Genomic DNA, 24,613 nt, shown 5'->3' with positions numbered 1-24,613 from the left:
TGGCCCTTAAAAGGACATATCAGATTTACTGTAGTATCTAAGAATATTAGTAAACTACCAAAACTCTGAAAATAGTTTCTGTATTTCATATTCTACATTCTTTCATGTATAAAAAAAGTGTTCTACACTATTCAAGAAAATGCAATCTAGTTTTAAGGGGTTAAATTATATTTTAATGGTAACACATAATGATTAAATTCATTGTGTCAAAGTTTTTCTGTTTATCTTTCTCAGTGACATGAATCTGTGAAGCAGGTATGCAATGGATTGTAGTAATCATGATGCCAAAGTTTTTCAGCTCTGATCGACTACACTCTTGACATTTTATATTTTTATTTTGGTTCATCGTGACAAATTTTGCTATTTTTTAGTACAAATAAACCCAAAACTAAAAGAAAATATCTCAGCAGACCCTTCAAATTTTATTTAACTCATTGGAAGCTTTTCCAGTTAATAGAAGGAAATCACTTCCCAGAACATGATTTCTGTGTTTAATATTTTTGCATCCCTCCTTCAAATTATATTTAAAACTTAATTTAAATTATATATTCAAAATTTAATTTAAATTATAATTTTAAAATGAATATTTTGAAAATTAAACTTTTGTACTCACTTAATATATAATTAATTTAAAATATATTTATAAAATAGTAAATAATGTACTATAATGTAATGAAATAAAAGTATTATTATTAATTTACAAGATTCTGTAAGAAAATAAAAACTATTATTTTTTCATATAAACCTTTTTTAGTTATGACAATTTGTTTACAGAAGTTGTTAATGGTTGTTTCTGCATTAAAGATTAAAGTGATGTAAAATTATTTAAAATTGATTTTTTAACTCAAAGTATATATTTGGTTTCCAAAATTAATTAAAGTGTAAGAAATTCATCTTGATAGTGAAGTCACTAATTATTATTTCTGTGTCAAATTAATTAAAGTGTAAGAAATTCATCTTGATAGTGAAGTCACTAATTATTATTTCTGTGTTGAATGATTGATTCCACGCTAATGCTAGAAATTGATTTTTGAGTGGTCAAATTTTAGTAATTATTAATTACCGTTGGGATTGAAAAATCGGCTGATATTCAATTATTGAGAAATTATATTCTGTTATAATTTTTTCCTTTAAAAAAATAGAAAAAAAGAAATTATTTAAGTAATTAATAAGATTAAAAATAACCAATAAAAAGTATATTTTTAATTGATTTCTTCATTTACAATGAATAAATTAAAAATAAACTAAATGTTTAGTTTCACTTTTAATATAAATTGGTGTTATTAATAATAAATAATATAAAATTTACCTTTGAATTTCGGGTGGTTCTTTTTTTATTAAAAATTTCAATTAGGTTATCAGATTTTTATTGGTTTCAACTGGGTCCTTATTTTTAGAATGTGCAATAATTATGTCATTCATACCAATTCATGGTATTTTTAATTTTTAATTTCTTTTAAAATTATCATGTGTCAAATTAGCATTATGTCACGTGGTAATTATAATATGATTTGACAGGAAAATGACCATTTGTTATCATTTGTACCATATCATTGACTTAATCTTAATTTAGCCATCGTATTTGTTATTGACTTAATCTCAATCTAATTTCAATTTTTATTAAAATAAACCAATTTCATCCTATTCAAATAACAAACTTAATTTTTATATAAATATTATATTGATATTTTTATTAAATTTAATAACATCGTTGATTCAAACAATGCCTTAAATAAGAGCAACTTTCTTTTTTTGGAATATGCATACTCACTTTTAGTTTTATTAGTATCACTCACTAAGACATTACATTAATAAATAAGACGCTAGTATTTTAACATTACTCTTTTTTTCTTTGTTATCATTCAATACTACTTCTCACTACTATTCACTTTCCCTTCTCCGTACAAATATAAAAGTTAATTTTTATTAAAATTATTTTATCTTTACAAAAATTGTGTTAAACAAACATTTTTTTTAATAAATAAAGGGTTGATGAAGATTTCAAGGTTGTAAAGAACAAGGAGTATCAACAAAAATGGAAGAGAAAATAAGGAATGACATATATAAAACACAATTATAACAAAAAGTAAAAATTAAATTAAAAGTTCTTGCTTTAGAATATTTTCGTTTTAAAGAGATTCGAGACAAAAGTAAAAAACGAATTAATTAGCCATAAAAATACTATAAATAATAATCATATTATCTCGTTGACATAAAAGTAAATGAGATAATAAACATTACAAAAATTAAACGGTCAATAAAACATAAATTCATAATAAAAACTCAATTAAAATACTTAAATTTACAAAAAAAGGTTTGAAACTTAATTAAACTTAAACATCATGCATTCTTTATAAAGAACCTTGAACACCTTAACTTGAAAAAAGTATGATATTTTAATGCAGTAAACAACCGGTACATTTTAGGATAGTTTTTCTGTATCCCTTATAGCTTTCTAATCCTATTTAAGATAAATAACAATAATCAGAAAATGTCCTTTATCTACCTCTGTTTTTGTTTTTTGTTTTTTGTTTACCACCGCTTGTTTTCTTTGCATTGCACCTCTTTGTGGCTCAGAGTAGAACTTCCAGCTCTCTGACGCGCTTGCCGCATGACTCAAAGGAGAGCTTCCACACTATACCATATTCAATAGATCATGTAGTATATAAAATGTGTATACTTATTTTCTCCACCACACTCTTACTGTTTTAGTTAGACAAACATTTATAACTATAATTTCCTTAGATTAAAACCATCTAAACAAGATTTTCCTTGGCAAAATCTCATAGTTTTCATAAAGCAAACACCACGTATATTCAATGTGAACAAATAGACAACACAATTTATCCAATAATGCACATGGAAATGGAAGGGATATGGGTTTATCTTTTGATGGTGTTGACTTGTGCAATGGACAGTGATTGATAATTCAGTGATAAGAAAAGAATGAATAGAATTTTCATATCAGTTAATGTATATGTCACTTATATGAGTCTATGTTAATGCTCTCTGAATTTAGAGATAAACAACAGTTAGTTCTAGATTAGGATGAAATTTGTGATAAATCATGGAATCTTCATGTTAGTCGGCACAGTGTGACGACAACTTCATTGTTTTTTCCAAAGACATCGTGCCTTCATTTCTAATTTGATAACAACGTGCCGAGAATTCCAACATGCTGACGCTTTTACTCTCAGTAAGAACAAAACTATGAAACCTATAAGGAAAGTCTTACATGCTCTATTTCAATTATTGGGAAGCAATTTAAACACTTGTTGGATATGTCTGTGTTTTATCTGCTGAAAAAGTCTCACACAAGGGTAAAAAAATGTCTACACTTTCAAGCTGTTTCTGAAGAAAGTTCAGTTTTTTTATTTTTCTGATAGATCACCATCATGTGATGTGGCCCTTCTGCTATTGAATGTACACCAAAAGACAAATGATGGAGAGTGAAATTTCCACATAAACCGACAAGAATTTAAGACATTTGGAAGGACTCAATCCCATGCTTCTAAATATCTTCTTAAACTTGTTTTCTTCCTTAGTCTCCCACCCAAATCAATAGCTTCAGAAAAAAAGAAAAAGAACAATATTTTGAATGGCTACTAGCTCAAGAGACAACGATGAGGCAGAACCTCAAAGAGGGTATTGGAGATGGAGCAAACAAGATTTCTTGCCAGAAGAGTCCTTCCAAAGCTGGAACAACTACGTTTCTGCGCTCTCACAAACATGGCTAAGGTTCAAAGATCGTCTTTTCAGCAGATCGGATGATGCCACTGAGACAGAAGAGCTCAAGAAACAAAGTGAGCATGACATGAAACGTTGCCTCAACTGGTGGGATCTCATATGGTTCGGTTTTGGTGCAGTGATTGGAGCAGGAATCTTTGTGCTCACTGGTCAAGAGGCTCATGACCATGCTGGAGCAGCAATTGTTTTATCCTATGTTGCCTCAGGCTTCTCAGCAATGCTTTCTGTTTTCTGCTACACTGAGTTTGCTGTAGAAGTTCCATCAGCAGGAGGGTCATTTGCTTATCTGAGAGTTGAATTAGGAGACTTTGTTGCTTTCATTACAGCTGGGAACATTCTTCTTGAAAGTGTTATCGGAAGTGCAGCAGTGGCCAGATCATGGACTTCTTACTTCACAAACCTTTTGAACCGTCCAAAGAATTCATTGCGCATCAAAACAAATCTCAAAGAAGGGTACAACTTGTTGGACCCTATAGCTTCTGGGGTTCTGGTGATTGCCTCAGTGATCACAATAATCAGCACAAGAAAAACTTCATTCCTCAATTGGATAGCTTCTGCCATCAACACTGCTGTTATTATATTTGTGATTATTGCAGGGTTTCTTCATGCAGACACATCAAATCTGTCACCCTTTTTACCTTACGGTGCTAAGGGGGTGTTTCAGGCTGCAGCAATCATTTATTTTGCATATGGAGGGTTTGACAGTATTGCAACCATGGCTGAAGAAACCAAGAAACCATCAAGGGACATTCCAATAGGTTTGGTGGGGTCAATGTCCATGATCACAGTGATTTATTGCTTGATGGCACTCTCACTGAGCATGATGCAGAAGTACACAGAGATAGACACTGGTGCAGCTTTCTCAATTGCATTTCAGAGTGTGGGAATGAAGTGGGCAAAGTATGTGGTTGCTTTTGGTGCATTGAAGGGTATGACCACAGTGCTTCTGGTGGCAAGATTGTCACAGGCACGTTATATTACTCATATTGCACGGTGCCACATGATCCCACCATGGTTTGCTCTTGTGCATCCTAAGACAGGAACCCCCATAAATGCTACACTCTTGATCACTGTTGCAAGTGCCATCATAGCTTTTTTCACAGGCTTGGATGTGTTGTCAAGCTTGATATCTGTGAGCACACTCTTTGTGTTCATGATGATATCTGCAGCACTTTTGGTGAGGAGGTACTATGTGAGAGGGGTGACACCAAGAGAGAACCTGGTAAAGCTGGTAATGTTCTTGGTGGTCATTATTGGTTCCTCAATAGGAATTTCAGCGTTCTGGGGACTGAACCCTAATGGTTGGTTAGGATACACTGTGGCTGTTCCTGTTTGGTTCTTGGGAACATTAGGTATGTCACTGTTTTTGAATCAGCAAAGGGTGCCAAGAGTTTGGGGTGTTCCATTTGTGCCATGGTTGCCATCTTTGTCAATTGCAACAAATGTGTTCTTGATGGGGTCTTTGGAGTATGATGCTTTCATAAGATTTGGAGTGTGCACTGTGGTGATGCTGATCTACTATTTTCTGTTTGGTCTGCATGCAACTTATGATATGGCTCACCAACAACAGAAGCTGCCATCAAAAGTTGAGCACACAGAAACCATCAAGAATGAAGGGCCTTAGATAAAGTGTATCCTCATCTGTTTGTATTCTGAATCAGATTTGGTACTGGATTCAGACTATTGGAAACATAATAATTTGTAAAGTTGTTTCATAAAACTTAAGAAAAATGTTTATTTTGTATGTGGCAAGACAATCTTGTAATAAAACTTCAAAGTCCCAATTATCAACAAAACAAAATTTTAAAATAAAAAATCAAAGCTGTTTAATTTAAAAAAAAAAAGTCTTGTTTATTTATTTGTAAAAAATTAATGTAATATATCCAAAAGCATTTATATAAATTGTTTATAACACAAATACAAAAATTAATTCTTGAAGTAGGAACTATATGTTTAATTTTTTTTTTGTTAAAATAGTTATATATTCAATTGATTCTAAGATATCTATGCCTAAAAAAGATGTGAACAATAAATAAATAAGTGACACACCAACACATGACCTAATAAAAACAAAATTCATCTCTCTTTACATAATTATTTTTAATATTCAATTATTAGTTTATATTATTTTTTTAAGACTACACAAGCAAACATAACAGTATTACATGTAATAATTATGTACGAATTAATCACCACCTTAAATCGAGAGATTATTTTATCACATTCGGAAAATGAAATATTAACATAAAATGTAATTATATTTAAAATAGTTTTTTTTTTCCTTTTTGTATTAAATTTTAATTAATCAATCAACTAAAATTGTACTTGAATTTAACTGGTTCACAAAAATTAACAACATAAACCTAACTCAATTTAATTATATTCATTATTCAACTCAATATAATGAGTTTCTCTAATAATTTTATTATATAATTAAATAGTTCTCATTTTTAAAATACAAGATCTTATACATAATATATACTTTTTTACTATGGCAAAGCAAAATAGTTTAATGATTTTCTTTTAATTATAGTTAGGTCTTACAATGGTTTGTTCTTGTTCCCGCATCGTATTCTTGAAAATGCAAAACCTGAAGAAGATAATCGCGCTCCATCTCCGACAAGACGACATTAACATTCTCAAAACTCTGAACTCAACTCACTGACACTACCCATTACATCAAAACCTCACCTTTTTGGAATGATCCATGCTATGCCCAAGTGCTCCACAACAAACCTTCTCAAACATCTTCCAACAACACTCCATCGCTATTTCTCCCTAACCCTAGCATTCCCCTTTCACTCTTTCTCTACCCATGGCCCTCAGCCTCACCCTTCGGCTGAAATCTTCAAATCAGGTACCAAAATGGGTTCTTACAAATTGGGTGATTTGTCTTTCTATTCCCTCATTCAGAACCACGCCTCTACCCTCGATTTTGGGTCCCTGGAAGTGGTCCTTGATCAAATGAAGCGCGAAAGAAGGGCTTTTCTAGAGAATAATTTCATTGTTATGTTCAAAGCTTATGGGAAGGCTCATTTGCCTGAGAAAGCTGTGGACTTGTTCCTCAGAATGAGGGGTGAGTTTCAGTGTAAACAAACAGTGAAATCATTCAATTCGGTTCTCAATGTGGTTATTCAAGAGGGTCTTTTCAATCGTGCCTTGGAGTTTTACTCACATGTTGTTGCTTCCAAGAATTTCAACATACACCCAAATGCACTCACTTTTAACTTGGTCATTAAGGCCATGTGTAGGCTTGGTTTGGTTGATCAAGCAGTTGAGGTTTTTAGAGAGATTCCGCTAAGGAATTGTGCTCCCGATTTATACACGTATTCTACCTTGATGCATGGGTTGTGTCAGGAGGGTAGAATCGACGAGGCGATTTCGTTGTTGGATGAAATGCAAGTTGAGGGCACCTTCCCTAACCCCGTTGCGTTTAATGTGTTGATCAGTGCATTGTGCAAGAACGGTGACTTGGCACGTGCGGCTAAGCTTGTTGATAATATGTTTCTCAAGGGTTGTGTCCCGAATGAAGTGACCTATAATGCACTTGTTCATGGCTTGTGCCTCAAGGGAAAGTTGGAGAAAGCGGTGAGTATGTTGAATAAGATGGTGATGAGTAAATGTGTGCCTAATGATGTTACTTTTGGAACACTTATTAATGGGTTTGTTAAACAAGGTAGAGCCTCTGATGGGGCTCGAGTTTTGGTCTCCTTGGAAGAGAGAGGCCATCGTGGGAACGAATTTGTGTACTCGTCCCTTATCAGTGGCCTGTGCAAGGAGGGAAAATTCAATCATGCAATGCAGTTGTGGAAGGAAATGGTTGGAAAGGGATGTGAACCAAATACTATAGTTTATAGTGCCCTTATTGATGGGCTTTGCCGAGAAGGGAAATTAGATGAAGCAAGGGAGATCTTATCTGAAATGAAAAGTAAAGGTTACTTGCCCAATTCCTTCACTTACAGTTCCCTCATGAGGGGTTATTTTAAAGCAGGCATTAGCCATAAAGCTATTCTTGTTTGGAAAGAGATGGCAACCAATAATTGTAATCATAATGAGGTTTGTTACAGTATACTCATTAATGGCTTGTGCAAGGATGGGAAGGTTAAGGAGGCTTTAATGGTGTGGAAGCAAATGCTGAGTAGAGGAATTAAATTAGATGTTGTGGCTTACAGCTCAATGATTCATTGCTTCTGTAATGCTAACTTAATGGAACAGGGCTTGAAACTTTTCAATCAGATGCTTTGTCAGGGGCCGGAGGTACAGCCGGATGTGATAACGTATAACATAATTTTAAATGCTTTTTGCATGCATAATAACATCTCTCGAGCCATTGATATTCTAAATATTATGCTAGATCAAGGTTGTGATCCTGATTTTATTACGTGCGACGTTTTCTTGAAAACTTTAAGAGAAAATGTGAATCCACCTCAAGATGGTAGGGATTTTCTAGATGAGCTTGTAGTAAGGCTAGTTAAGCGACAGAGAACAATAGGTGCTTCCAAAATCATCGAAGTGATGCTGCATAAATTTTTGCTGCCAAAAGCTTCTACATGGGCAATGGTTGTTCAACAGCTCTGCAAACCTAAAAATGTTCGAAAAGTCATCAGTGAATGTTGGAGCAAGCTAAGTTGCTGAAATCTGGTAAGATATGTTATTCAATTACAATTCTTCTTGGATGTTAGGAACTTTGGATACAGGGAGCTTGATTGAGGTCCTCAAGCCAAACGCCTTGAACTTTCATAAAGCCAGATGGTGTTATACACTTCAATACCGACCTTTTCTGCTATCCTATATTCATTTTGCCTGTTTGGAGATGTGCAGAATGCATAGTTCGTATTTTGTTTTGTCTTAGGTGCAAAGAAACAGAACGAAAGACTCATGTTTTGATAATGGTTGTCTACAGGACCCAGAATTGTCTTTCTATGCAAGCTACTTGTTTTCCTTGCTCTTTTCCTTTTTAAATTTGTCTAAGATGCTTGATCTATAAAAATACGATAGTTCCATAATTAACTATCACAGTCGTAGATGATGATTGAGTGAGAAAAATTGTGGGGTTATAAGGAATGAAACGAATAGTCAAAGTATCAACAATTGTTGTTTATCCGGTCATTTCATGTGTATGTTAAGTTTCTTAAACTTTCTCTATTCTTGTTGTATAATGCGTAATAAGCAACTTTGTTTTGGTAATTTATTCTTGATTTCTAAAAGGTTTGTTAGCTGATTATAGCTTTCGGTTTTTTCCACAGTACAATGTACTCTGTCAAAAATATGCTCTGGTAATTGGTATGATGATTTTATAATGGTATGCAAAGCTTTAGAGAGAATTATGCATGTTATTGAAGCATTGTTTCTGAGCCATTCAGTAAATACAGTAATTTGTTCAAAGTGCTACCGTTTTCGGGCTGTGATATATTTGGTATCAAATGTTTGCAATTTGTTTATGAAGCGGAGAAAGCATTTCTTAGTGATATTAACCGTGTGTGAGCTGAAATGTTGAATATTGATATAGTAAACATTTTTATTAAAAAACCTTATATCTATTTTCAGCTATTTCTGTAGAATTGTTTTGTTTATTGGCCACCTTGCACCTTGCATTGGATAACCTTCAGAGAAAATACACTGTGCAAGTAGGAATGAATTGAAACATGATTCTGCTATATTTATTCAATTCTTCTATTCTTGTTGAGTAATATGACCTGCATTTTTTTATTCAACTATTCAAGGGTTACTAGCATGAATAATATCATGTAAATTGTGGAACAGGTTTGCGTGAGGGAAATCTAATTCTGCTCAAAACAAATATGCAATGTCTATGGCCCTTCATTCTTGATGGTTTCTCTGTGATCAACTTTCGATTGCAGCTTTTCTTGTTGGTGAGCCATATCATAAGTTGCATGGAGTCCAAAGAGAAAATAGTAGATTAGCATTGCCACTGTGCACGCTCCAAATCTTATGAAGGCTTCATACTCCAAAGACCCCATAAGGAAGACATTTGTTGCAATTGACAAAGATGGAAACCACGGGACAAGTGGAACCCCCCAAACTCTTGGCGCCCTCTGCTGAGTCAAAAACAACGACATCCCTAGAGTTGCCAAGAACCAAAAAGGAACAGTCACAATGTATCCAAACCAACCGTTAGACCTCAGCCCCCAGTAGGCTGAAATTCCCATCGAAGAAGCAATGATAAGTCCCAAGAAGATGACTAGCTTTAACAGGTTCTCCTTTGGTGTGACCCCTCTGACGTAGTACCTCCTCACCAGAAGGGCAATAGATATCATCATGAAGACGAAGAGTGTGCTCACAGATATCAAGCTTGACAGCACCTTCAAGCCTGTGAAAAAAGCTATGATGGCACTTGCAATGGTGATCAACAATGTAGCATTTATTGGGGTTCCGGTCTTATGGTGCACAAGAGCAAACCATGGTGGGATCATGTGGCATCGTGCAATGTGAGTAATATAACGTGCCTGCGCCAATCTCCCCACCAGAAGCACTGTAGTCATTCCCTTTAGGGCTCCAAAAGCCACCACATACTTTGCCCACTTCATCCCCACATGCTGAAATGCAACTGAGAATGCAGCACCAGTGTCTATTTCTGTGTATTTCTGCATCATACTCAGCGAGAGTGCCATCAAGCAATAAATCACTGTGATCATGGACATTGACCCAACCAAACCTATAGGAATGTCCCTTGATGGCTTCTTGGTTTCTTCAGCCATGGTTGCAATATGGTCAAATCCTCCGTATGCAAAATAAATAATTGCTGCAGCTTGAAACACACCCTTAGCCCCATAAGGTAAAAAGGGTGACAAGTTTGATGTGTCTGCATGAAGAAACCCTGCTACAATCACAAATATAATAACAGCAGTGTTAATGGCAGAAGCTATCCAATTGAGAAATGAAGTTTTTCTTGTGCTGATTATTGTGATCACTGAAGCAATCACCAGAACCCCAGAAGCTATAGGGTCCAACAAGTTGTAACCCTCTTTGAGATTTGTTTTGATGCGCAATGAATTCTTTGGACGGTTCAAAAGGTTTGTGAAGTAAGAAGTCCATGATCTGGCCACTGCTGCACTTCCAATAACACTTTCAAGAAGAATGTTGCCAGCTGTTATGAAAGCAACAAAGTCTCCTAATTCAACTCTCAGATAAGCAAATGACCCTCCTGCTGATGGAACTTCTACAGCAAACTCAGTGTAGCAGAAAACAGAAAGCATTGCTGAGAAACCTGAGGCAACATAAGATAAAACAATTGCTGCTCCAGCATGGTCATGAGCCTCTTGACCAGTGAGCACAAAGATTCCTGCTCCAATCACTGCACCAAAACCGAACCATATGAGATCCCACCAGTTGAGGCAACGTTTCATGTCATGCTCACTTTGTTTCTTGAGCTCTTCTGTCTCAGTGGCATCATCCGATCTGCTGAAGAGACGATCCTTGAACCTTAGCCATGTTTGTGAGAGCGCAGAAACGTAGTTGTTCCAGCTTTGGAAGGACTCCTCTGGCAAGAAATCTTGTTTGCTCCATCTCCAATACCCTCTTTGAGGTTCTGCCTCATCATTGACTCTTGAGCTAGTAGCCATTCAAAATATTGCTTTTTTTTTTCTGAAGCTATTGAGTAGATTTGAGTGGAGGACTGAGGAGGAAAACAAGCATAAGCAGATATTTAGAAGTCCTTAATAGAGTCGTTCCAACTGTCTTAAATTCTTGTCAGTTTGTGTGGAAATTTCACTCCTCATCCTTGTCTCTTGAAGCCATTTAAAATATTGCTTCTTGCATGAGCTCCTCGAGACTAGAAGACTTGAGAGGAAAACAAGCATAAGTAGATATCTTTGTAGTACAGACGTGTACAAGAGCATCATTACATGATATAAAAGAGGATGTTATATATTTATAAAATTAAAAAAATTGATTTTTGTTATAACTATTATTTTAAAGTAGCAGGTGAATTTTGAACTGACTTTTAATATATAAATCTTATCAAAATCAAACTCTATTATCCAGTATATATAAATAAGTGGATCTTGGAATGAGTATTTGACAGTGGAACAATACAAAAATTCTCTTTTATGCGGTATATCTGATATATATAGTAATTGAACCATGGAATGAGTATTTGGTATTAGATCAGCACATAAATTTTGGATGGATAAACTTCTTTTCATCAATGATAAAGAAATTCATAAACCGAGGTAGTTTATGTATTTAACTTTATAAAACGATTGTATTCAAGATTTTTAAAATTTCAGATGCATTTTAACTTGTAACAAAAATCAGTTTACTCTATTCTTTTCTCTTATCAAGTATTTTCTTAAAAACTTGTCCACACATGGTTGCAATAATTGTGAAAGCAGCATGCTGAAGCTAAGTTGGCATTATCATGACTTTATCAGATCAGCGGTCAAGACACGCATACCTTCGGAAAAACAACGGAAGTTTTCACATATGTCTCCTAAGGTTAAGATTCCATGAATTGTCATAATTTTCGTCCAAATTAAGGACTAACCATTGTTTATTTTCAGATTAACAGTGCATGGACGTAGACAAATTGGTGTGCCAGATGCACAGAGGTCAATGAGAGTACTGTAGATGCTGTCAGTGTAAGTGATCACCATTTGGGCCATATAATTTGAAAATTCTTATCATTCATTGTTCAATTATTGTAAGATTGATAGTCAACACCATCATAGCATAGACGACTAAATCCTTTCATGGTTAGATAGTTGAACACATTTACCTTTCAGGATTAACTTGCAAAACATTACTGTTTTGGTCAGACAAAATTAAGAGTTTTAAACAACTGAAGTGATTAAGTGGTGCTACTCTGTACTATCTTCAAAACAAATAAGTGCTAGTACTTGCAAGTAGTAACATTGGAACGCCTCCAAACAACATCTCACATTCACTGTCAGGGAAAAACTAAAATGAAAAATCAAACAAAATTTAACATTTTCAATACTATTTTATTGGATGGTTAAACGATAGAATCCACTCATTCATCAACGAATAACACTGCTGCCAATTCATTCGGTGGATATTTTTGGAGACAATTTTAGCTCTGTTCTTGATAGAATACACGGGTGGATTCATGAAACTAATGAGTAACCAATCACATTTCAACCAGTTTGTGCGTGCAACTATATCTTTGGCACCACTTACCATTATTGAAATAGAAAAATAAAACCTCTTTATTCATTGCACAAGCCTTATCACAGGCCCCAGCTTGCATTCATTTGTATATCCAGTTACAACTACGCAAAGCAAACTTCATTGGAGTAGGTACTATGGTTGATCATTTTTATGTCATTGTAGCTCTTTAATTTCTCATAAAGCACCGATATAGATTCCACATACACAGTTCAAGCAGCTGCTTCAGCTGAAGAAGAAACCTTCCGAAGAACATAAACAGGATCCCCCACTTCAATGATTTTACCACTCCTTTCAGCTGAAAATTCCGTCCAGTTCCAGGTCATATACTGACCAAAGTAAACCTGCAGAAGCAGTTCACACGTCATTTCACATCATTAAACAAAAGTAACTTTATTGAAAGCTTGATGACTCAACGTCTTATACCTTTTTTTTATTTTTATCATTTGGTCTTATGATTTCTCCAGACCTAGTTTTCATGAGAATTTCATTTGTTTCAGGCTCTGCTATTCCGGTCCCTTGATTGATTGTAGGCATCTGCTCATACAACAATCAATCAAGCCAGCTGGATAAACAAGAAAACTAGGAAATTACAGGAAAAATTAGAGTGGCAAGTGCATTTTAGAATCTAGCTCCTCTAAAGTGAACAAGGCACTTCAATTCAAATCAACATTATATGCCCCCCAATATAAATGTTTGCTCACTTTAGAAGAGTCAAATCCATGTGATAGATATCTATGTCAGAAAAGCATTACAGAGAAGTGAGTAGATGAGTCATAGATGGATGATGGGTTTATATATATATATATATATATATATATTTTTTTTTTTTTTTTTCTCATATGATTTGGTTACGTGGTCGGTCATTCCGAATCATCAGTTCTGATATCATTAATAGGTTATATTTTTATGTCATATGTTTTGGTTATATATGGGTTATGGTTATAATCATTGGTTATTGAGAGATTGTGGTTTCATATGATTATACGACATTAATTTTACATATATAAGATATTTGACAACAATTTGACACAAAAACCTTAAGACAATAATGTTATGGGTCTTTATTTTTATATAATATTTAATTTTGTCTATTTTATTCCACGTGAGACTTTTTGACTCACTTGAATTATTCCCAACAATGGACAGTGTCGGGGTAAGTCATGTGCTCCACGTTCTTGAGTCGCATAATGATGAATGGGACATTATAAAGTACCTTACAGCGGTAGCAGAGTTTTACTCCAAAAAATGAAAACTTGCTTATCTTGATTTCTGTCCAAATGTCCTCAGAAAATGGTTCACAACCTTCAACGAGTATACTGCACAATGAAACACCATAAAACTCAATTGTGTGAGTTAAGAATCTGCTTAGATCAATTCAGCACCTTCCTGGTCTATCTATGTAAATAACAAATATTAGGAGACAATACAGTTTCAGGAGTAAACAAAAACACATGGAGAAATCAATACTTGGGTCTAAAACGATTAATAGAAATGGTCTCCTTCAGATGCTCGTTTAGTGCATTCAATGATTCCTGAAGTCATAAATGACAAATACTGAGTAAGAGATTCAGCAAATAAGTAAAATATAGACTTCATTCCCAGCTAGAATGACCTGAGATGCGAGTAAGAATGGATAACCATCAGTAAATAAGGTATCATGTTGTCCCTTGACATAATCAGGATCCACTTTTCTAACTTCTGAAGCTGCATTTGGAAACATTAAATAAATTTGTCAGTCTCAAAGTAAATACCTCGAACTCTGTATGTATTACCACTGTAAGTAATTTTGTTCTCAAGTCAACTTTGCTGCGCAAGATAATTCAGGCCTAATGCTGGTCTCGTGTATGCTTCTTTCTCCTTCAACTCTCCAAGGCTTGTTAATATTCTTTGGTTACAGTTTGGAAAATTAACACTGGAGTGTTATCATAACCATTAAGGCCATTCAAAGCACTGATAAGACATTGGGTTCACAGGTAACATGGCATGCAACGGGAAAACAATGTAATTTGGTTCATGTTATAATATTGCATGCATTTAGCATCGCGTAAAATAACAGTAATATATGAATAAAACAACAGATTTATTTGAAAAGCTTTAATCCCACTTAAAACATAAAACATAGTCTCTCATTGATTCCTAGAATCATCCTAAGTTTCAAATATATTAAGCATAAACACAATGGATATGAAATCTGTAGTATATGAAACTTTCATAGGCCAAAAAGAAACTTTCAATGGATAGTATATGAAATCTGCATCTTGATTGTTGGGTTACTTGTTCAAGATAACAAGGCTGATCAGCATTCTCATTCAAAGCAAAATGAGAGAGACAACATTATACGTTTTGTTTCCATGGACCATGCTAGCAACTAAGAGAGTTCCAGACAATTAATAATGTGGACTCATTGTAATGAATCATTGCATATGTTCTGAACTTAACAATTAATTACGTGCCTAAAGTAACACCACTGTAAACATTTTTTTGTTCTTCTTATCTTATTCTCTAAGGCTTCATACTTTCAAAGACCTACCAGTGTTGAAGCGGACCAGTTGACAGGGTTTTCCTAAATAATCTGAGAACCACTGAGATGCTTCAGCTCCCTCATCCCAGGCAGATCCCGTCCATTCCCATACTGTGACAGCATCTGCTACTTCCTGCTCTTGTTTACTCAAACAAACTTTGAGAGCTTGCATCCCAGGTGCTTTCACCACTGTAATATCAAGTGGCACTTAACATTAAACTAGGAAGAAAACAACAATGATTATGAAGAATGTGAAATTCCCATCTTTTCTCAACAACACAAATACGTGCTATGTAAAAACTGTTTAAGACCATAAGCCAATGATGTTTACTATTTATTATGCTATGGTTCTGGAAAATGCAATATACCCATATAGGATTCTTGAGTTGGTTCCCAGTTTTCAAGAAAGGCCTCAGATGGCAGTTCAACCTCAACCAAAGCAAGCCTTGGTTCAACTCTCTGGGTGTACATCCTTCCATGAGGATTCACCACCATCCATTTTCTATCCCATCGAAATCCTGTCACATAACTCAAAACTACTAGTAAACCTGTGTATACACTGTACCATAAACAAAGAAAGAAACAAAATTGTTACGGAAAAAAGAAAAGAAAGGAAAATTTCTTACCAGTATGAATGAGTGGAGCATGGGAAACAGAAATTCCACGGCATGATTTAATTGGGTAAATGAAGATGGCTGATACTTTGGCAGAAGGTGTTGGTGTTGTTGATGCTCCACCACCCATTCTTCCTCTTCTAAGTAACTCACCACTCTCAACAGGTTACTCTTATTATAGCAACATTCACCATCAAACAGAATCCAAACTCATTAACTCATTACGTTTTGATATAATTAGTAGGTGAAATCAAGTTTTTCAATATGATTTGCTTGAATTAAACTCAAACAACTTAATTAAGAAACGCGCGTGACTATCAAGTGTAAACATCACAAAATATAAAATTTACTGACAAAGTTACATGTTTATTTATGGTTGAAAATGAGACAGTTTTAAACTCGTTGCATGGTTTTTTCTCATAAAAAGTGAGTATATTCTGGTTCATATTTAGTAAATGAAAAGGAATACAATTTGAATTTCATAATAAAATAGATTAATTTATTTTATGATATATCATTTTGTTTCACTTGCTTTTAAGAAATTTAACCTGTAAAAGATATCACATTTTCGTACATCTCAGTTCATTTGTGACTTTCAACCAAGCAATCTAAAATATCTTTTGACAACTGACACGACATCACATCATAGATCAAATAATTTGACAGAAAAAACTGTTTTCCTTAAAGGTTAATTTTTTTTTTCTAAAAATTTGGTGAAATGATCAGGGTGATAAAAGTTTTCTTCTAAATGTAAACAAAACTTCAAACTAATAATTAAAAGAATTAATTATGCTTTTTTTTCTCTACAAAGTATTAAACACTGTACTTAATATTTAACTAATATTTCTGTGTCACTCGTTCCACTGACTTGGAAGTGAATTATGCCTAGTATCCTGATTTCATACATAAATTAAAAATTAAATCGCAAACGTTCATAGAAGAATTTAAATATCAACTACTTATACTAACTACTAACATACCATCTCCCTGACATACCATTTCCGTTTCTTTTCAATAGTTAGTTTTTTAGTAAAAATATGTTCTTTTATGTTGTTTTTGAAATTTTAGGATAACATTATTTTTTTCAATTATATCCCTAATATAATTAATATAGAAAGAGAATAATAGTTGTGATAACTCAAGAAAAATATAATAACACAGAAATATACTTTGAAATAAGAAAATTGAAAGAAGTATAATAAGTAATTCACTTAAGATGAGACAGAATACACCACATGTGGCTCCGGAACACAGGAAAAAGAAAACATTTCTGTAAACTACATTCCAGGACATTTTTTTCCATAGCATCAAACTTTAATTTTAAAAGTTAATTTGCTTTTCAGGAATATGGAAACAAACACACGGACAAAGATATTTATTGAATTAGACATACAAAACTAAAGTTTATATTATATTTTTAAGAATGGTGGAAATTTAATAGACTAATGTTTGATAAAGTTTGTAATTGCAGCACTTCAATTTCTGGTATTAGAATCTTGCAGATTCACAGTTCAGGCAGCTGCTTCGGCTGCAGAAGAGACCTTTCTAAGAACAAAAACAGGATCTCCAACTTGAATGATTTTTCCACTCCGTTTAGCAGAAGAATCCATCCAGTTCCATACCATGTTCTGACCAAAGTACACCTGCATAAGCAATAAACATGTCAATAAAACATAAGGAATGTTCAATGACAACTTGGTGACTAAGTGCCTCACCTTGTTTTTATTTTTTGCATCTGGTCTGATGACTTTGCCAGACCTAGTTTTCATAAGAGTCTCAGTTGGCTCAGATCCAGCTATCCCAGTCTCCTGATTGATTGTGGGTACCTGAACATGATCATGCAAGTTAGACACAACCAATTAGTGATAAGTATATGATCCTGGGTATTAATCTATGGGGACAAGAGTAATTACATACATATTAAAAAATTATGAAGTTCTATAAAGTCATGACTGGTTTAGAATCTGGTGATAACAGCAACTGAGCCCTAATTGAAAGTGATATTCATTCCTTGCTTTCTAATATATGCTTATCATGTTGGTACATGTTAGAAACTAAAGTTGTTAGCACAAGTCACTAGGTAAATGTTCCAATGAGCATAAGATAGATGGGAAATTATAGAAGAACTCTTCACCTTACAACGGGAGCACAGCTTGACTCCCTCAAATGAAAACCCACTGATCTTTATCTCAGTCCACAAGTCCTCAGAATATGGATCACAACCTTCAACAAGAATACTGCATCATGAAGGAGCTGAAAAACTCAATTATGTGGTTTAGTAATCCACTTAGATAAAACAGTACCTCAGGTATAAACTAGCAACAAATTTATGAAACAATAGAATTGCAGTACTAAAACAACAGAAATTGAAAAATGAATACTTGGGTCTGAAGCGATTAATAGGTACGGGTTCCTTTAGATGCTCATTGAGTGCATCTAATGATTCCTGAAAATCATAAATGACACATACTGAATAGAAAATCAGAGTTTAAGTAAAATAAAACTTCATTTCTACACTGGACTGACCTGAGATAAAAGTAAGAATGGATAACCATCAGAGAAATAGGTCCGATGTCCCCCAACATAATTAGGATCCACTCGTCTAACTTCCGAAGCTTCATTTGGAAACATTGAAGAGGTTCATATTAATGGGTTTTTCATTCTTTCTGTGAGCTATGCTAGATGAATCATCTTTCTTTCTCCAGACAATGTAACATGTATTCATCTTAATGAATCAACGCAATGCAAGTTAATAGTTCTTTCAAGTAATGTTGCAGGTATATTCCTTAAACGGTTATAGTTCGGTACCAATTCATTACGAGTCTAAGGAAACATACCCTTCTTGTTAATTTTGTGCTCATTATCGTAATATTTAAGGTTTCATAGTTTCAATGACCTACCAGCATTGAAGCGGACCAGTCGACAGGGTTTTCCTAAAAAATCTGAAAACCACTGTGAGGCTTCTGTTCCTTCATCCCAGGCAGATCCAGTCCATTCCCAGACTGTGATAGCTTCTGTTACTTCATGTTGTTTACTCAAACAAATCTTGAGAGATTCCATCCCAGGTGCTTTCAATACTGAAATATGAAGGTAGCGACATTAATTTATATACTGAAATATATTAAAACAATCATGATAATGAAGACTGTGAAAAGGCAAAGTCCATCATCAATTCAACTACTACAATTTTATTTTTCAAAATAAAGAACACAGGGAAAGCATTTGTCAAATGAGGAATCAACAAAAAGTGAATCTATTAACGAAGTATAGGAGGATTGATGTCATGGTATCCTTGCTGTCTCAACCATTCCACAATGCTACAATTTGACCTACAGGTACAACGTTCTTAAGTAAAATCTGAATTAAAAAGTGTCTGTCAGAAAAATGCTACAGTTTCAGGATGGTCACGAGACAACACTCCAACAAATTGGTGCCAGGAATCATACAGAAAGAAGAGACAGATACCAATCCAAAGGATAAGAAATTATAAAGTGTGAAAGAGAATAACATAGAGACCAAAAGAGACCAGTATTTCCAGTCAAACTATTGGGTATGTATCAGTATCAAAGTATAGTCAAAATCTACTTCGACAAACTTCTCCATTAGCATTTATAAGATAAGAAAATATGAAGGTAAAAGCATTGAGCACCCCCATAAGAAAAAAATCAACTTATCCTTATCCATCTTAACTTTTAAATAAGTTAAATGAAAATAATTTCTATAAAGGCAAGTTCAGTAGATAGCCTAACTTCCTATTTTTGAAGGAGAGAGCCTCACTTCCTTTAAAGTATCTTAATCTTATCCTCTAGCTAGTTCTAATTTCCATTATTCCTCATTCATCATTCATCATTCATACAATACTATTTTTATTGTGAAGAGGTTAAATATAGGTGCCACTGGCATGTCAATCCATCAAATTTGAAATAAACAAAGAACCAGAAAATCATCACATGTTGTGAAGAGGTTACCCATGTAGGAATTGTTCGTAGGTTGATAGTCCTCAACAAGTGCATCTGGTGGCAGCTGAACCTCAACCAAAGCAAGCTTTGGATCAACTCTTTGGGTGCATGCCCTCCCTTTGGAATTCACCACCACCCATTGCCGATCCCATCTAAGTCCTGTCACACAACATAACAATATAATATGAATAATATTAGTAAAGTTGTGTGTATATTGATTCAACCAGAAACAAGGAGAGAAAGAAGAGTTACCAGTGGGAGTAAGAGGAGCATGGGAAACAGAAATTCCACGGCATGACTTGATTGGGTATATGAAGAGGCTTGAAACTTTGGCTGCAGAAATTGTTGGTGCCAACAATTCAGACTCCATTCTCACTTTGTCACCCACCATCACAAAGGAACTACCTTTATACAACTCTCACTCGGCATAATAACAACGCACGAGACATTTCTAGCACACACCAACCCACGTTTTCCTTGCAGAACGAGACTAATTTAGTTGGAAACTTTTACACAAACACTTCATAAAAAAATAATATTTATACTTTTTTAAAGTAAAAAATGTTATTTTTATTAATTGAAAGCGTGTTAAATGAAAAGTTAAGTATTTGTATTCATCTTTAAAGTTGATAGTTTGTTTTGTTTTATGTTTGTGGTAATGATCAAATTGAAAACATTAGACTAAACAAAGAAACTTCATAACATGAAACAAAAAGAGTTGTTGAGCCCCAATTTAATTAACAATTAATAAATATGCATATTTGTATCTATTTGTTTAGCATTATTCACTCGCTCATATACCTTAACGCACTTAAATATATTTTTTCATAGTTAGCAAATTATCTTATTTTTGTTTTTATCATTATACATTTTTAATTCAAAAGTGGAATCTTTTGAATTATGAGATCAAGTTATTTAAATAACATTTCTAGAATAAAAACAAGATTCAATAGTTTATGAAAGATAGAAGAATATATTTCAGTCTTCTTAGTATTATTTGTTTAGATAGAATACATTACCTTTCTCTTTATATACAAGACCAATTTGGAATAAATGCTTACTTTTTTTTTTTTTCAATTTATCACTTGCATTCCTTATTTTGACAAGAATATTTTATCATTTTATAACTTTATAGTCAATTAATAAAAAATCATAAGAAAAATATTTTTTGTGACTCTACTTCCATATTATTTTTATTGAGGATATCTTAGGCATTACAACATATGGTTATCCTAACATTATAAACTAATAGGAATGAAATAACAAGATTCCATTAGGATTTTGAAACAAAGTGGTTGGTTCAAAAAGACAAAAGAAAAATGTGTGTATTTCAATACTATAAATACATTCAATAAAATAATAATATTTTTTATCTACTCATTACATTACCTACTCATCTTAATCACTCCCTCATTCGTTATCTTATCTTAGATGGGAGGTGAAATATATTATTATCCATCTTTCTTCAGCATTCATGTTAGAAAATGTGTTGCTGATTTTATTTTTATCTAACATTTTACCTTTTATATATACCGATGAAATTTGAGATACTTTTCTATAGGGTGATATAGAAAAAGATAAATAGCAGAAAAAGTTTCCATAAAAAACGCATTTTTAAAATGCATTCCAATCTTAACCTTATCCAACCGCCACTCCCTTATCCTTTTTCCCTCCAAACCCATCACCAAACTCGCACTCTCCCCACTCCCAAACACCCTCCTCCACCCACCGCCACCGCCACCGCCGCCGTAGAACGCCGTTCTCCGTCCCAATGGATAGACCTCCTCCGACACCAAACCCAATCCTCTTCCTTTCACGACGCCATCGCCACCTACGCCGCCATGCTCGCAGCCGCCGCACCCCCCGACAACTTCGCCTTCCCCGCCGTTCTCAAGGCTGCAACCGCCGTCCACGACCTCAGCCTCGGGAAGCAAATCCACGCGCACGTGTTCAAGTTTGGCCACGCGTCCTCCGTTGCCGTGGCTAACACCCTTGTCAACTTGTACGGCAAATGCGGCGACCTCGCTGGCGCGCGCCGCGTGTTCGACGAAATCCCCGAGCGTGACCAGGTGTCTTGGAACTCCATGATCGCGACGATGTGTCGGTTCGAGGAGTGGGAGATGTCTCTGCACTTGTTTCGGTTAATGCTGTCGGAAAACGTGGAGTCCACTTCGTTCACGCTGGTCAGTGTGGCGCACGCGTGCTCTCACGTGCAGGGTGGCACGCGGCTCGGGAAGCAAGTGCACGCGTATACTCTGAGAAACGACAATTTGAGAACATATACCAACAATGCGTTGGTGACTATGTATGCGAGATTGGGGAGAGTTAGCGATGCTAAGGCGTTGTTTGACGTGTTTGATGGTAAAGACATTGTGTCTTGGAACACTATTATTAGTTCTCTTTCTCAGAATGATAGGTTTGAGGAAGCGCTGATGTATATGTACCTTATGATCGTTGATGGGGTTAGGCCTGATGGGGTTACACTGGCGAGTGTTTTGCCAGCTTGTTCTCAACTGGAGAGGTTGAGGATTGGGAAAGAAATTCATTGCTATGCGTTGAGAAATGGGGATTTGATTGAGAATTCGTTTGTTGGGACTGCGTTGGTTGACATGTATTGTAATTGCAAGCAGGCTGCTAAGGGTAGGTTGGTTTTTGATGGGGTGTTGAGAAGGACGGTGGCTGTTTGGAATGCCATGTTTGCTGGTTATGCTCGGAATGAATTTGATGATGAAGCATTGAGATTGTTTATTGAGATGGTTTCTCAGTCTGAGTTTTGTCCCAATGCAACTACTTTTTCGAGTGTTTTGCCTGCTTGTGCGCGTTGCGAGAAGTTTTTGGACAAAGAAGGGATCCATGGTTACATTGTGAAGATGGGACTAGGGAAGGATAAGTATGTGCAGAATGCGTTGATGGACATGTATTCCCGGATGGGAAGGATTAAAATTTCCAAGATGATATTTGGTGACATGGATAGAAGGGATATAGTGTCTTGGAACACGATGATCACTGGCTGTGTTATTTGTGGGCGGTATGATGATGCACTTAATCTTTTGCATGAAATGCAGAGAGTTCAAGGAGAAGATGGGAGTGACACATTTGTTCATTGTGAGGATGAGGAGAGCATTCTCCTGAAGCCGAATTCGGTAACTCTAATGACGGTGCTTCCAGGTTGTGCAGCCTTGGCAGCGTTAGGTAAAGGAAAGGAGATTCATGCTTATGCTGTTAAAGAAATGCTGGCAATGGATGTTGCTGTGGGAAGTGCATTAGTGGACATGTATGCAAAATGTGGTTGCCTGAACCTGGCCAGGATAGTCTTTGATCAAATGCCTATAAGAAATGTTATTACTTGGAATGCTCTTATCATGGCTTATGGGATGCATGGAAAAGGGGAAGAAGCTTTGAAGCTTTTTAGATCAATGACAGAAGGAGAAAGCAATAGAGAAGTAATAAGGCCCAATGAAGTGACCTATATTGCAATTTTTGCTGCTTGCAGTCATTCTGGGATGGTGGATGAAGGCCTTCATTTATTCCATACAATGAAAGCTAGCCATGGGATTGAAGCCAGAGCTGACCATTATGCTTGTCTTGTGGACTTGCTTGGTCGATCTGGTCGGATCAAAGAGGCCTGTGAATTGATCCACACTATGCCATCCAACTTGAACAAAATAGATGCATGGAGTAGTTTGCTTGGTGCCTGTAGGATTCACCAGAGTGTAGAAATTGGTGAAATTGCAGCTAAGAACCTGCTTCTCTTGGAGCCAAATGTAGCCAGCCATTATGTTCTACTGTCTAACATATACTCCTCAGCGGGGCTCTGGGAACAGGCAATAGAGGTACGGAAGAAAATGAAGGAAATGGGAGTAAGAAAAGAACCTGGTTGTAGTTGGATTGAGCATGGTGATGAGGTTCACAAGTTTTTGGCAGGGGATGGTTCACACCCACAGAGTAAAGAACTTCATGAGTATCTTGAAACTCTGTCCCAAAGAATGAGAAAGGAGGGCTATGTGCCTGACACTTCGTGTGTCCTTCACAATGTTGATGATGAAGAGAAAGAAACTATGCTATGTGGGCATAGTGAGAGACTGGCAATAGCTTTTGGCCTTTTAAATACCCTCCCAGGGACTACCATCAGGGTTGCCAAAAACCTTCGAGTTTGCAATGACTGCCATGTTGCCACTAAAATCATATCAAAGATTGTGGACAGGGAAATCATTCTTAGAGATGTTAGAAGGTTCCATCATTTCAAAAATGGAACTTGCTCTTGTGGGGATTATTGGTAAAACAAAGTGAACAGTAAAATATCAATTCTTTCTAATTATTCATCTCAGCCTCCTCCCTAACACCCTCTATTTTTCTTTCTCTCAAGTACCTTTCTCCACGACCTGGAGAAGTTGCAAAGAATCATTTCCAATAATCAATAATAATACTAAATATAATAATTAAAAAAATTTAAATTTAAACTAAATAATGTAATTTTATGAAATTCTTCCATTAGAAAAAAATTAGACATGAAATCTTAAGAATGAAGTGCCACGGGAGAACAAAAAAAATAAATTAGAACTACTGGTTAATTGCGGTCTCCCAGTTCTTTATCCCTATTCCTAAATTTTCCATGGTGTAAC

At 35.1% G+C, this 24,613-nt stretch overlaps 5 protein-coding genes and 1 pseudogene across 7 annotated transcripts; 3 read left to right on the top strand and 3 right to left on the bottom strand.

Annotated features, from left to right (window-relative positions):
* Positions 1–3,532: 3,532 nt before the first annotated feature.
* Positions 3,533–5,491, top strand: LOC114195945 (cationic amino acid transporter 5-like). Its single transcript, XM_028086397.2, has one exon. It carries the CDS (start codon positions 3,599–3,601, stop codon positions 5,369–5,371), a length of 1,773 nt encoding a protein of 590 aa, XP_027942198.1. The 5' UTR covers positions 3,533–3,598; the 3' UTR covers positions 5,372–5,491.
* An 801-nt stretch (positions 5,492–6,292) lies between these two features.
* On the top strand, positions 6,293–11,671 carry EMB1025 (Pentatricopeptide repeat (PPR) superfamily protein). Its single transcript, XM_028047487.2, has 2 exons — positions 6,293–8,388; positions 9,511–11,671. The coding sequence occupies exon 1, from the start codon at positions 6,448–6,450 to the stop codon at positions 8,380–8,382; it is 1,935 nt and encodes a 644-aa protein (XP_027903288.1). The 5' UTR covers positions 6,293–6,447; the 3' UTR covers positions 8,383–8,388; positions 9,511–11,671.
* LOC114163274 (cationic amino acid transporter 5 pseudogene) lies at positions 9,558–11,330 on the bottom strand (annotated as a pseudogene).
* Positions 11,672–12,689: 1,018 nt separating the features above from the next.
* On the bottom strand, positions 12,690–16,306 carry LOC114163796 (uncharacterized). 3 transcript variants are annotated; one of them, XR_003599425.2, is made up of 8 exons: positions 16,045–16,306; positions 15,787–15,936; positions 15,428–15,607; positions 14,510–14,601; positions 14,365–14,429; positions 14,019–14,213; positions 13,321–13,459; positions 12,690–13,238 (listed from the first exon to the last, which is right to left on the bottom strand). XR_003599425.2 is itself a non-coding variant. In XM_028048121.2 (8 exons), the coding sequence occupies exons 1-8, from the start codon at positions 16,160–16,162 to the stop codon at positions 13,107–13,109; spliced, it is 951 nt and encodes a 316-aa protein (XP_027903922.1). In that variant the 5' UTR covers positions 16,163–16,306; the 3' UTR covers positions 12,690–13,106. The 3 variants fall into 3 exon arrangements, 1 of the variants encoding a protein (XP_027903922.1); XM_028048121.2 differs by having other exon boundaries at positions 13,321–13,431; positions 14,111–14,213; XR_003599424.2 differs by having other exon boundaries at positions 13,063–13,238; positions 13,321–13,431.
* Positions 16,307–17,380: 1,074 nt separating this feature from the next.
* Positions 17,381–20,516, bottom strand: LOC114163795 (uncharacterized). Its single transcript, XM_028048120.2, has 8 exons — positions 20,244–20,516; positions 20,001–20,150; positions 18,933–19,109; positions 18,559–18,647; positions 18,414–18,478; positions 18,167–18,269; positions 17,748–17,858; positions 17,381–17,675 (listed from the first exon to the last, which is right to left on the bottom strand). Exons 1-8 carry the CDS (start codon positions 20,380–20,382, stop codon positions 17,544–17,546), a joined length of 966 nt encoding a protein of 321 aa, XP_027903921.1. The 5' UTR covers positions 20,383–20,516; the 3' UTR covers positions 17,381–17,543.
* Positions 20,517–21,558: 1,042 nt separating this feature from the next.
* OTP84 (Tetratricopeptide repeat (TPR)-like superfamily protein) lies at positions 21,559–24,313 on the top strand. The gene has a single exon (XM_028046443.2). The coding sequence runs from the start codon at positions 21,611–21,613 to the stop codon at positions 24,269–24,271; it is 2,661 nt and encodes an 886-aa protein (XP_027902244.2). The 5' UTR covers positions 21,559–21,610; the 3' UTR covers positions 24,272–24,313.
* Positions 24,314–24,613: the final 300 nt, after the last annotated feature.

This window comes from Vigna unguiculata, chromosome 9 (assembly GCF_037176805.1).
Source record: "Vigna unguiculata cultivar grain cowpea cultivar isolate G323 ecotype 2 chromosome 9, ASM3717680v1, whole genome shotgun sequence".
Lineage (NCBI taxonomy): Eukaryota > Viridiplantae > Streptophyta > Magnoliopsida > Fabales > Fabaceae > Vigna > Vigna unguiculata.
The sequence above is the reverse complement of the archived record's forward strand: the minus strand, read 5'-3'. Positions and strand labels throughout refer to the sequence as shown.

What these genes read in the sequence shown, in the direction of transcription:
- EMB1025 (XM_028047487.2), top strand. Translation starts at nt 6,448, where the DNA reads ATGATCCATGCTATGCCCAAGTGCTCCACAACAAACCTTCTCAAACAT.
- LOC114195945 (XM_028086397.2), top strand. Translation starts at nt 3,599, where the DNA reads ATGGCTACTAGCTCAAGAGACAACGATGAGGCAGAACCTCAAAGAGGG.
- LOC114163795 (XM_028048120.2), bottom strand. Translation starts at nt 20,382, where the DNA reads ATGGTGGGTGACAAAGTGAGAATGGAGTCTGAATTGTTGGCACCAACA. An exon ending in TGCTCCTCTTACTCCCACTG is followed by an intron (nt 20,151 to 20,243) that starts GTAACTCTTCTT and finishes GTTGTGTGACAG; the next exon opens with GACTTAGATGGGATCGGCAA. An exon ending in CATTCTTACTTTTATCTCAG is followed by an intron (nt 18,479 to 18,558) that starts GTCAGTCCAGTG and finishes TATGATTTTCAG; the next exon opens with GAATCATTAGATGCACTCAA.
- LOC114163796 (XM_028048121.2), bottom strand. Translation starts at nt 16,162, where the DNA reads ATGGGTGGTGGAGCATCAACAACACCAACACCTTCTGCCAAAGTATCA. An exon ending in TGCTCCACTCATTCATACTG is followed by an intron (nt 15,937 to 16,044) that starts GTAAGAAATTTT and finishes GTTATGTGACAG; the next exon opens with GATTTCGATGGGATAGAAAA. An exon ending in AACTCTGCTACCGCTGTAAG is followed by an intron (nt 13,432 to 14,110) that starts GTACTTTATAAT and finishes TTGTATGAGCAG; the next exon opens with ATGCCTACAATCAATCAAGG.
- OTP84 (XM_028046443.2), top strand. Translation starts at nt 21,611, where the DNA reads ATGCATTCCAATCTTAACCTTATCCAACCGCCACTCCCTTATCCTTTT.